The 12882-nt window shown below is 40.0% G+C and overlaps 1 protein-coding gene across 1 annotated transcript; it reads left to right on the top strand.

The window, feature by feature from the left end:
• The first annotated feature begins 2640 nt into the window (after positions 1 to 2640).
• On the top strand, positions 2641 to 12184 carry LOC311241122 (venom protease-like). The gene is made up of 6 exons (XM_084329824.1): positions 2641 to 2765; positions 2956 to 3009; positions 5191 to 5365; positions 5564 to 5841; positions 7420 to 7547; positions 11781 to 12184. Exons 1-6 carry the CDS (start codon positions 2720 to 2722, stop codon positions 11976 to 11978), a joined length of 879 nt encoding a protein of 292 aa, XP_084185950.1. The 5' UTR covers positions 2641 to 2719; the 3' UTR covers positions 11979 to 12184.
• The last annotated feature ends 698 nt before the right edge of the window (positions 12185 to 12882 follow it).

Genomic DNA, 12882 nt, shown 5'->3' with positions numbered 1-12882 from the left:
ACACCTGAACCCCATGCCTGTACTTAGAGGAGAGAGAGATAGAGTAGACAGGCCGGGGTAGAGTGGGGGAAAACAAAGGGGGTACAGCCTAAGGGGCCGCGTCCACCTAGCGCATATTTCTCCGTGAAACATGCTGGGAGTGCGCCGGCAGCGCTGGCATGCAGCGCATCTTGTAGATGACAGAACGAAATCTACAGCCATGCCGCGGTTTTGCACATATTATAGCATATTTGAATAACTTTATTGTATATTAATTATATATATAGTTATTGCCTGACACCACAGTTCGCCCTTTGCTTTTTATTAGCTTTTTAGTAGTGTATTCGTGTAGTTATTATTATTAGTTTTGTCGCGAATCTCAATGGTCTGTGGGAGACAGCCAGACAGCTCCGGTGTCAGGTTACAAACAGAGTGGTAGATGAATGGCTGTGATTGGTTGTCTGAAAATGAGCCCAGCGCATCGCTCTGAAAGTTGAGAAAGTTTCAACTTTCGGCCGCACAAAAAAGCTGAGAAAAGAAGCCGACGGCAGCGCACTTCCTAGAGGCGGCCGCATGCGGCCGCATGCGCTCCCTCCCCATTGGAATACATTGAAAACAGATGCGTGCGGTCAGAAATATGCGCCAAGTGGACGCGGGCCCTAAGGGGACAGGAAGCCTGGAGGCTTGGAGGTGCATGACAACAAGCCAAATGACTTATTAAAAAAAAAAGTTGATATTAGAATTCAGTCTACCTGTAAGTATTCCCTATCACTGCTGACAGATGAAGAACACATATCTCCATATTTTAAGTAATGAAAATAAATAACTTGTTTTCAGATGGACATGCATGCATATCAGTGGGGTTTGAATGGGTCTTACTACTACTGAGGCTACTAGGATCATGTAACCTTCCCTAGCAATGGTGGAGCTCACTGGGCTTAAGAGATGAAATGATACATCATGTTTAAAGCCATATAATTTTAACTGTTTACTATTTTTAAAACATTTTTCTACCCATGATTAACAGTAATAGCATAATCTCAATATATCTCTCAACAGATTACTCATATTTATGAATTATAACCACTCAAACCTGTGTTTGTTTGATACAACGTGTTTTTTCATCGAAAAAACGGATAAATGTTGTTTTTTACCATATTTCGCATATTTCTTTTTAATACATTACATTTAGAAATATCTCGACGAAATACCTCTGAATACGAATAAAAAAGAATATTAAAGATTCGATGACTAGTTCGGCCAGAAACGGCGTTGAGGCGAAACGTTACAAAGTTTTTTTTCATAGAAAAAAACGGATAAATGTTGTTTTTTACCATATTTCTCATATTTCTTTTTGATACATTACATTTACAAATATCTCTACGAAATACCTCTGAATACGAATCAAAAGAAATATTAAAGATTCGATGACTAGTTCGGCCAGAAACGGCGTTGAGGCGAAACGTTACAACGTTTTTTCTCATCGAAAAAAACTGATGAATGTTGTTTTTTACCATATTTCTCATATTTTTTTTTTATACATTACATTTAGAAATATCTCGACGAAATACCTCTGAATACGAATAAAAAAAAATATTAAAGATTCGATGACTAGTTCAGCCAGAAACGGCTTTGAGGCGAAACGTTACTAAGCGCTCAACTTACCCAAATCTGGTGCGGGCGGTTCCAAGTTGTTCTGCGGCAGAAATCTTGGACTCGCCTCGCTGTTGGGAAGAGAACCAGACCTGCTCCGTGCATGACACTTCCTCGGTGGCGCGCGCCGGCAATGGGGGGCTTGTATTTCGGCGTATGGCGCGCTGTCGACTGCGCGGTCCGGTTCGTCTCTGGTTCTGTCTCAGAAAATCCACTCGCACCCCCCCCCCCCCCCCACCACCCCAAACGATGTCTCCGGGTTTCAATCACTGGCAGCCCGGTACAGCCTGGTACAGCCTACCTCACCTCCCTTGAATTGTGGCAAAGTTATCCGTAGAGCGATTACGCCACCATGTGTTTTACATCGGTAACAGCACATCCTGACCTAGACGGGGTCCTTAGCTCGTGGAATATGCAAAGGTTTGGTAGATATATCGAGAATTGAACGAATGAGAGCATATTTAAAAATGGTTAAAAATGCCGTTTTAACATGGGAGCGGACGGAGAGTAGAAAAAGGGACCAGGGGTAAACAAGGCAGTAAATACTGTAACTATTTTTCTAGAGTGTTTCATGTTATAAGCTTTTAAGACAATGAACATATATGTAAAATTAAGATATTTACCCAATTTCATGAAATAATAATAAACACAGACACCGCTGTGCTCACACACACACTCAAAATATTTCAAAAAAGTAGAAAAAGGGACCAGGGGTACACAAGGGTTAAAAAACAAACATGAACATCACAGAAAGTTTAAAGCTTTTCTAAGGCACAAACTAGAAGGTTTATCATCTCAGGACTCCTAGAAGAGATAACACATAAGAATAGATAATTTTAGTGCTCTCTTATCTTCATTTAAGATAAGTGTCCTGAACGTAGCATCCTCCACACGCTTTATCAGATTGCTGATAGCAGTCGCCTCATATCAGAATGCAAAACACACGCATGTCGGCCCCTATGAATTTGTTAGTTGATAAAAGGAGAAAACATCTGACTACAGCCCTTGTATCAGCCTTCACTCTCTCCTAACTGAAGGGTCTGGTTGAGATTGCAGAGGAAAGTCTTGGACGGTGACAAGTTCAGTAATGTGGGCGATACTTGCTGTGGTTCTGCTGGTCAACAATGCAGCAGGTGAGTTGTCTTGATACAGATAGAGATATAATGACTGTTGAATAGTCATGCATATTATTATTCTATAGACAATGATACAATCACTGTTGAAACTGTATAGGCTACTTGAGTTGAGGTTGGTTGAAGATCATGAAAGATGATGTAGATGTATGAGTATTTGCGTTTCTCCACCAAAATGGTGTATGACCAGGTTCAGTGTTGCCTGAAGCTCGCAGCTCCATTGTGGATGGAGACGATGCAGCAGGTGAGTTGTCTTGATACACATAGAGATATAATGACATAATCAAATTGTAGTCATGCATATTATTATTCTTCCTTACTTAAATTCTCACTTCTAGACAAAATGCTTACAAATGACACTGAGTGGATTGAGAGACTGTTGAAACTGTATAGGCTAGTTGAGTTGAGGTTGGTAGAAGATCATGAAAGATGATGTACATGTAGATGCAGTGTTCGAGTTATGTGGGGGCCAATGGGGGCTCAGCCCCCATAGATAGAGTCTGAGCCCCCATAGTCATGTGGGGGTCTCTCAAAAAAACGATATAATTGTCTTTTAAATTTTTTCAATTTTAATGTACGAATTAGTATTATTTATGTTACCTAAATAAACTGTTAACACTTTGATTGCCCAAGCTTAATTCCATTTTACCCCCTTGAATGCCCAGCACCACTTCAATGTTAGCATTAATATCGCCTAATCTATGTTTTAAATTATGGCTAATGTGTCTAATCTGCCCGTCGCTTATCAAAGACTCATTTTCCAGTCAACATTGTCAAAGCAGATTGTTTTTTTATCGGTTCATTTCCGTTTTCTAGCATTTTGAAAAGCACTCGATTTCACGGAAAAAATAAGACATTCTATGATAATCGCCCTTTACTGGAATATTCTAGAACGTTGTAATTTTTCTGCCTATTTATGAATCGTTTTAAAATAAACGCTAGATTATCGATAGTATATGTGTGCGCATGCACACTCGTGCCGCGAGCTGAACATCGATTCTCCTAGTTACTAACCGCTCGCACAGTGAAACAGCCATATCACGTAATCACATAAAAGCTTATATCTCCGTGAAAACGGATCTGATTATCCTAAGCCTGGTAACATAGATTCCTTACCTGAGATCAGATGGTATCCAAATGGATTATTCCAATTCCTGATCGCCATTAGAAAAAATCGATCATTTTATTGATCCACCGAGTATAGTGTAAAAACACATAATCTCCACTGCTCTGAAGCTCCAGAGTGAAACTGGTCGACGGCGGTTGCATGAGTGAGAAGTAAAACGTGGATTCCGTTTTTTTTTTTTCTCATTCATTTTCATTGAGTTCAATCCAAAAGGGTGAATTACCATCTGGGAGACGATAGGGGGCGCTTTTTTCACATCTGAGCGCCTGGAGTGGTGGGCCTTCAACCAGCGGGGGGTAAACCCGAGAAAACTCGTGATGGGCAGTCAAAGTGTTAATAGATAATATTTTTCTCTTCAGTTTTTAAAAGAACCGAGTAATTAATGTTGTGGAATAGGCTGCATTTCACCTCCAAGCCGCTATGCGTCGCCCATGAGCGTGTCTACTAATACTACTCCCCCAACCCATTTGGTGAAGAAGCAGCAAGCTGCATAACGTGATGTAAACAGGAGGCTGCAGTGCTGCACATGGTCCTCATGTCCTGCAACTGCAACTCAAGTAAAAAGTAAACAGTACGCCACATGCCGCAGAAAAAAAGGCTTAACCCGCCACAAGGCTGGACAGCTTCGTCTTTATAAAAAGGCCAAAGACTAACGCTGTTAGCGCAGCAGCTCTCTCTGGCAGTGAAGTTGACACTGCTAGTAGTGTTAGCTCTGCTCCTGTTAATGTTACCGCGGCTGCCTCTGCCAGAACCGAGTCTCAACTAGACCTGGACTGCGCTGCTGCTCAACCACCACAATGCTGGGAACCGAGTCAGTGGACCTTTTGGAAAACGAAATACAGCTGATTATTTGCCAAGGAGTGATGCATTGGCTGCCTTCCATGTAAAAACGCCAAGACATTGCTAAATAAATCCTTTGGAATTTTTTAAGTGCAGAGACAAATAAATGTTCATTCAAGTTCATAAATGTTGTCAAATCTTTTCAAATTAAATTGTTGTATTTGATCAGATGCAAATAAGTAAATATGGCATTATATATCAGAGGTCAGTAAGAAAATGAACAAATATTGATGGTTAAGAATGAGACTGACATTTAATGATTAGACTGTTGTGTGATGTCATTAATTACTCATTAGTATTAGAATCTAATCCTAATGAGTTATTCCTCTAAATATGACTTCGAAAACTGCCACAATTTCAGGAAAAAAAGGTTTTAAAACAATTCAGGGGTCCCCCATAGCTCTCAGGTGATAACTTGAACCCTGTGTAGATGTATGAGTATTTGTGGTGTATGACCAGGTTCAGTGTTGCCCCCCGAAGACCGGAGCTCCATTGTGGGCGGGGACGAGGCTGCGCTGGGTCGCTGGCCATGGATGGTGAACCTGTGGATCACCAACGGCATTAAAAGCATGCAATGTAGTGGCTCACTCCTCAGTGATGAATGGGTGCTGACCGCAGCATTTTGCTTGCACACGTAAGTGTGTGTGTGTGTGTGTGTGTGTGTGTGTGTGTGTGTGTGTGTGTGTGTGTGTGTGTGTGTGTGTGTGTGTGTGTGTGTGTGTGTGTGTGTGTGTGTGTGTGTGTGTCCAATGTATGCAATAATTTCCATTTTGGCTTCAATTCAGCTAGCCAATGTATTCTTATTTAGTCTTTTTTTTTTTTTTTGTTCCAGAGAACATTTAGCTCAACCTCCACTCACTAAATTCTCTTTTGCTCGACTGGGCACCTCCGACTTGAAAGGTGTCTCAGAATTCTATATTGGCTTATCTGAATTTGTAATGCACCCAAAGTACAAATATAAAGGCTACCGCAACGACATCGCCTTGGTGAGGCTGGAAGAGAGGGTCGCCTTCTCCCCCCTGGTCTCCCCTGTGCGCCTGTCTGCAAGGGGGGAGGTGTTCTGGCGGACGGCGGAGTGCTATGTCACCGGGTGGGGCAGCAACGATTACGGTAAGCACAAAAAAACATATCCTTGGTGGTGGAGGAAGCTAAGCACAACAAAAACATATCCTTGGTGGTGGAGGAGGAGGGTAAGCACAACAAAAACATATCCTTGGTGGTGGAGGAAGCTAAGCACAACAAAAACATATCCTTGGTGGAGGAGGAGGGTATAAGCACAACAAAAACATATCCTTGGTGGAGGAGGCGGGTATAAGCACAATAAAAACATATCCTTGGTGGAGGAGGAGGGTATAAGCACAACAAAAACATATCCTTGGTGGAGGAGGAGGGTATAAGCACAACAAAAACATATCCTTGGTGGAGGAGGCACTTTCCACTCTACACTGTAAATAAAGTGTAGACAAAAGCGCTATATAAATGCAATGATTTGTTAATTAATTCATATATAGTCCAACTAAACAATGACCTCTGACTGTTGGAACTAACATGTTGTTGACTTTGTTCAGTCAGAGGGAAAACCAAGACGGAAATAAAGTTCTGGGGCCGGTTGCACAAATCACCTTAAGTTAAGGTTTTCCTTCAAATCTGAGTTAAAGTTTCCTTAAAATGTCCCCTTAAGTATCACTTTCACTGCAGTAAATGCCTTAATGTTTTTCCTTAACTAAGTAGTGTGGCAGTGAAAGGGGTAACCTGCTGCCATGTGGCAGTGAAAGGGTTAACCTTCTGTGTATTGCCGCAGTGAAAGGGTTAAACGTTTGGTAGTGCGGCAGTGAAAGGGTTAAGGAGAAAATCTAAGGTGTTTTGTGCAACCGGCCCCTGTTCTACAGTCAGAGGTCATAGTGGACATTGCTAGCCTAAAGGTTGCCTGTTCACATTTAGAATGAGAAGTATTCTCCTCTCTCTCAACAATTACCTGTACCCTCTGTCCTTTAAGTCCTTTAACCCTTGTGCCTTGTAAAGTAACTGACAGAGTTGTCACATTAGTGCATGAAAAGATTGCATCACGTTCAAGGTCATAAAAAACTTAATTTGTAATATTTCGTTCCAATTCTTTTTTTATGAATACCACTATGAACCTAACTCAACATATCTATCAAAGATTCCAAATATTTCCGTTTGTAGGGTTATGGTTAGGGTTAGGGTTAGGGTTAGGGTTGGGGTTAGGGTTAGGGTTAGGGTTAGGGTTAGGGTTAGGGTTAGGGTTAGGGTTAGGGTTGGGGTTGGGGTTAGGGTTAGGTTAGGGGACTGTTGAGCAAGTGTTGGGGTGGGCACGGGCACAGGGATGAGATTTTACCTTCTCCTAATCTTTCTGTCTGGGTAACCCTAACCCTAACCCTAACCCCCTAATGGCAAGAAATAAACCACTATGGACGGTTTGAAAGCTAATATTGTTAACTTTTGTGTTAGAGGGTTTCAAAATCTAATATTTTCAAATTCTGTGAATATATGGAAAATAAGCAAACGGATACAATTTCATGACATAATAATCAACACAGCCATCGTTGTACACAGAAACACAAAAAAATATAGGCAAAAAACACAAAATAGTCGCTAAGGGGGCAGAAGAGTTAACCTCCACCTCCCTCTCTCTCCTCCCCTCCTTCTGCCTTCTCCCTTTCCTTCCAGGTGACACCATGAGCCTGATGCAGCTGAAAACGCCAATCATTAAGCAGACTGTTTGTAAAGATCAAGTTCGCAAGCTCACCCCTGCCATGATGTGTGCCGGAAATCCGGAATACGGAGACGCTTGCGAAGTGAGTGCTGATGTGTTCTTGTAGCCTATATAACTTCCTCCCCTGCAGTGAGTACAGTATGACCTTGAAGATGTGACCAACCTGCTCTTTCAGACTATAAACCTGGGCAAAAATGTTTTCCAATAGGGTTGTGACTATTTGTATAGTATGAGGTCAGGTGTGCTTCATATTTCTTTCCAGACAAATACAAACAACCTAAAACAGCAGTAGGCAGTTAACACTTTGTATTCACACCATCCTTGTACTCAGTGTGCCACCGCTGTAAAATATAGGGATTTTCACTGTGCGTTGCGGTGTTTGCAGGGCTATATCTATATTCTATATTATAGCTATGGAGACAATACTATGGCTCATTTGACAGTAACTATCCCTCGTTCAACATGTGAAAAAGAATACATTTTTTCATGTATACGTTCATGTGTTATACCGTGGTGGTGGTGAATATTGTATAGTTTCAGAGTGATCCTGGCTAATTCCTGGTAACTGTGTTACGGAGCGATGTGTGAATTTTGCTAAAAGCGTTCGCATTGCTCGTCTGGACACGCTACTATTTCCAAATCAAAGGTATATAATGGGTATTATGTTTCATCATGAATGCATGAAAGGGGGGGGGGGGGGGGGTCGTTTTTTGATGCTTTGATCGCCAGTAACGGCATTCGTTTTGAATACTACATACGTTGATCGGCCGGATTGATGCAAAATCATTGTTGGATCAAAGTAGGATTGATGTCATAATGTCCTTACCTTTACTAGGAGGTATCCCAAAAAGAATATTCCAATTGTCTGATCGCGATTTCCAGTATTGATGTCGATCGGGTCTCTGACATGAAGTGGCACAAGATATGCCTCAAGTGTGCTCAACGCGATTCGAAGTGATCAGATGAAGCGATTTACTTGGCTTGGTCTAAATTATCTGCCCGGACAAATTAGATGTGACACACAGTGTGAAATAATGTTTCAAAGGGTGGGCGATACTGCCACATAGTGGGATGCGGCCGGTATTGCACTTTTAGGATCTCAGAATGAGATCCTATGGTAACACCAAGGTCCGTGACACTGCATAGAATAAAAAAATCGAATAAAAGAAAAAACGATGGTTTTGCCGCTCAACTGCTGGCGAGATAACCAGAGAAATCTCGGGTCTGGCGCCCAATGTGTTAACACATTCGCGGCCATTCTATTTCAGCATCTAGCTATAGCACGGCCAGGTTTTCATTACATAGTTTCACTGTGCGTCACGTTGTTTGTAGAGCTAAATCTATATTTTATATTATAGCTATGGATACAATACCATGGTAATTTGACAGTAACTATCTTCCATTCAAGATGCAAAAAAGAATAAAAAAATTTACGTTCACGCGTTATTCCGTGGTGAATATGAGTATAATTTCTGAATGATCCGGGTACATTTCTGGGAGGCTGGCTATAGGGCGCAACGTGAATTCTACTAAATCCATTGGCATTTCGTCCCTGTACACGCTACTATTTTCAAATCAAATGCATATGATAGGTATTATGTTTCATCATGAATGCATGAAAGGGGGGGGGTCGTTTCTGATTAATTGATTGCCAATAACGGCATTCGTTATTACCACAACACGCGCCGATCAGGGGGATGGGTATGAAAACCATGCATGATCAAGCTGAAATTGACGTCAGATTGTCCTTACCTGTGGTCGGTGGTATTCCAAAAATAATATTCCAATTATTTGATCGCAATCTGGTCCATCCTATGCCCATCTGGTCCACGACATAACCAACCACAACATATGGATCGGGGGTCCTGAAAACGATTCAATGCGATCGGGTGAAGCCCTAGGTTTCCCATTACTAGAAAAGTCCGTCCGGAGACATTTTGAGTGTTACACCCGGTCTGGAACAGGGTTTACTGCACTCTCGATACTGTCTACTAGCAGGATCTGGCCGGTACTGCACCTTCGGAGTCCCAGTATGCCTTTTAACGGCAACATACAGGTCCCTGACATTGAATAGGATATTAAAATCGGAAAAAAAGGGAAAACTATCAAATAACGTTTATACGTTTTTGGCCGTTAACCGCTGGCGCCCAATAATGTATATATACGTGAATGGCCCCGAAAGTGATAGACCAATGTCTTGTGTAGTAAGTGTAAATAAAATGCACAATAATAATAATAATAATAATAATAATAATAATAATAATAATAATAATAATAATAATAATAATAATAATAATAATAATAATAATAATAATAATAATAATAATAATAATAATAATAATAATAATAATAATAATAATAATAATAATAATAATAATAATAATAATAATAATAATAATAATAATAAAACGCTCAACTGGATGTCCAGATCTGCTGGACTGACAGGTAAACAATAAATTCCATTCAGCAATTCAGTGATGATATATTTGCTATAATAATACTAATAATAAGACAAACGGTGAAGCACAATTACATAAAAATCCAAAACAAAATCAAAGACGACCTTGACAGGTGGTCAAAACTTAAAAACTCAGTACAGGCACGGATATCAATAGTTAAGATGGACGTACTACCTAGAATCAACTTCTTCAGCTGAATGCTACCGTTACCCCCTCCAGAGGGTTACTGGAAAAAATTACACTCCTCCACATACAAATTTATTTGGAATAACAAACCACCACGTATAAAAAGATCCACTGCACAGAGAAACAAAGCAGATGGTGGTATGGCATTTCCAGATTTTTTCCACTATTTTAAGGCGTACACTTTAAGACCATTGACAACATGGTTTGATCCCCAAGCATTAGTATCCTGGAGAAATTTAGAAGAAAATATAGTAGCCCCACATAGACTGAAGGACATAGCATACACTAAATGATCAATTAAGCAATGCGAACGGAAATTTGGCCCCATAATTACTCATGCGATCCGGATATAGCGTGAAACACAGAAAAAATATTCTAACCCACATAAATGGCATAATCATACTCCCTTATTCAATAACAATGCACTCTTGATTGGAAAACGACCTATAAGATTCCCTATATGGGAAAAGCAAGGCATACACTCATTAGGGGATGTTTTTAACAAACAGGGTTTTTGTAGTTATGAAGAGATACGCAATTTTTTTTATCTCACCGAGTCCACACATTATTTTTACGCACAGTTATTGTTATGTTTGAAGTCTCACGGTGTTCCATTAAAGATACCAATTGAACACCACAGATACCACAAATTCTTCTATGAAAGAGAGACATCGAGAGGTTTTGTTTCAGATTTGTATCATCAATTACTAACGTCCTCGTATGAAACCCTCCACCTAGACTCTGTCTGGAGGAGGGATATACCAGACCTGGAAAGTGATTTTGATTGGCAAGAAGCCTGGGCAAATGTTCGATTTACATCAAGGAACCCGGACCATCAACAAATCAATCTTAACTATATTCACAGGACATACTTGACTCCTATAAGACTGAAAAAAATGGGTCTTAAACAAGACTCCAAATGCTCCTTATGTACAAATGGGGACGAGGGGACATTTATGCACATGTACTGGGACTGCCCACCAGTTAAGATATTCTGGAAAGAGGTGACCCAGCAATTATCAAATCTCTTAACTCTGAATATACCTGTACACCCCTCTGTATTACTGCTGAATGATGTTTTTGAGTGTGCAGTACATCCACAGCTAAAGAGATTGGTTTTATCGGGTATCACAGTGGCTAAAAAGCTGATAGCATCACGATGGTTCCAACCGGAAAAAATTTGCCGAAAGGTCTGGATTATTACATATCTCGATGTGATTTATCAAGAAATATCTACAGCAAGAATTTTGGGTCTCAATGAATCCAAAATGACAATGTGGTTAGAAGTGGTGGAGAGAATAAAAGCTAGCATATAATGGTAGTGTCTGGTTAGGAGCGAGGGATAATGGATGGATTATCCAATGGGGGGTCCGGGAGGGGGGGGGTACGAGCTAGAGCATATGTGTGTAGGGTATTAGATAGCAGGTATTAGGGGTATATCCTGTATAAGACATTTAACTAAATGGTGATTTCTTTGGATGTGCACTGTTAATAATGCTTGTATATCTTATCGTGTGTTGTCATGTTTGTTTATACGTTTGTTTAAAAAATAATAAAAAAATAAAATACAAAAAAAATAATAATGTTGATAAAGGCTTCTCCGTTTTGTTAATCTGGGTTTAGGAGCTACAGTACTTTTACAGTGTTTTTTGTATTTTTTGTTTTCACAGAACGATATAGGGGGTCCTCTGGTGTGTCGTGCTACCTGTGGCTTTGTCCAGGTGGGAATCGCATCTGGCCAGTTTGAAGATCACCTCTGTTGGCACCATATGGACAGCTCTCCTGGTGTCTACACACGGCTGTCCAAATACATGAACTTCATCAATAACGTCACTCAATGCAACCTGGAGGCTTCTTCTGAAATCTAGGCTGCCCTGGAGATTGCCTAGTTAAACACAAGCACTTATAGTCTAGTAGGAACGCATCCTTTCTCTTTCCTCTCTCATTGGTTTTCTGTGCACGGTTCATTTAAAAAACGAGACTTTGGTGTTATGGATGAGATGTGATCACTTACTGCCTCTGAGTATTATTTCACTTTTGTAGAAAAGCTTCTAGTAAAGGGTTTACGCATCAACTGGGAGTTTGTCTTTTCTCTTTACCTGTTCAGTGCTGTCCTAAAATACTACACAACTAAATGGAATGATTTTAGAAGTATTTTGTATTTTGTAAGTATTTTTATGCTGAATGATTGACTTTGAAGATTTGGGCATGGGGTGTGGGATCTGGCTAAATATACGATCAGACTCCTTTCAAAACATTCAAAGTGAAATTACAAATGAAGAAGTAATGACTGCAATTAAACTGCTCAATGTAGGACCTGACGGCCTATAAGCAGAACTACCTTTTGAACAAGTACTCACAAAAAGGGCCCAGTTATGACATTTCTATCATAATAAGAAACCAATATGAAATGAATACTGTAAACATTAACATTGCTTGTGTTTCAACTTGTGTGGTGCGGTAAAAAACATTCAAAAACAAATACACTCAAATTAACACATTGTTTTGCATCAATAATTAGCACATATTTTATCAAATCTAAACAGGAAATACAGAAACAGAAAAATACAATGAAATACAATTAACACCAGACAAAAAGGGCCCTGTTATCACATTTCTATCATAATAAGAAACCAATATGAAATGAATACTGTAAACAAACATTGCTTGTGTTTCAACTTGTGTTGTGTGGTACAAAACATTCAAAAACAAATACACAAAAATTCACACATTGTTTTGCATCAATAATTAGCACATATTTGATCAAATTTA

This window comes from Notolepis coatsorum (genome assembly GCF_963971535.1).
Source record: "Notolepis coatsorum genome assembly, chromosome: 14".
Taxonomy (NCBI): domain Eukaryota; kingdom Metazoa; phylum Chordata; class Actinopteri; order Aulopiformes; family Paralepididae; genus Notolepis; species Notolepis coatsorum.
This window is presented reverse-complemented; position numbering and strand designations above follow the sequence as displayed.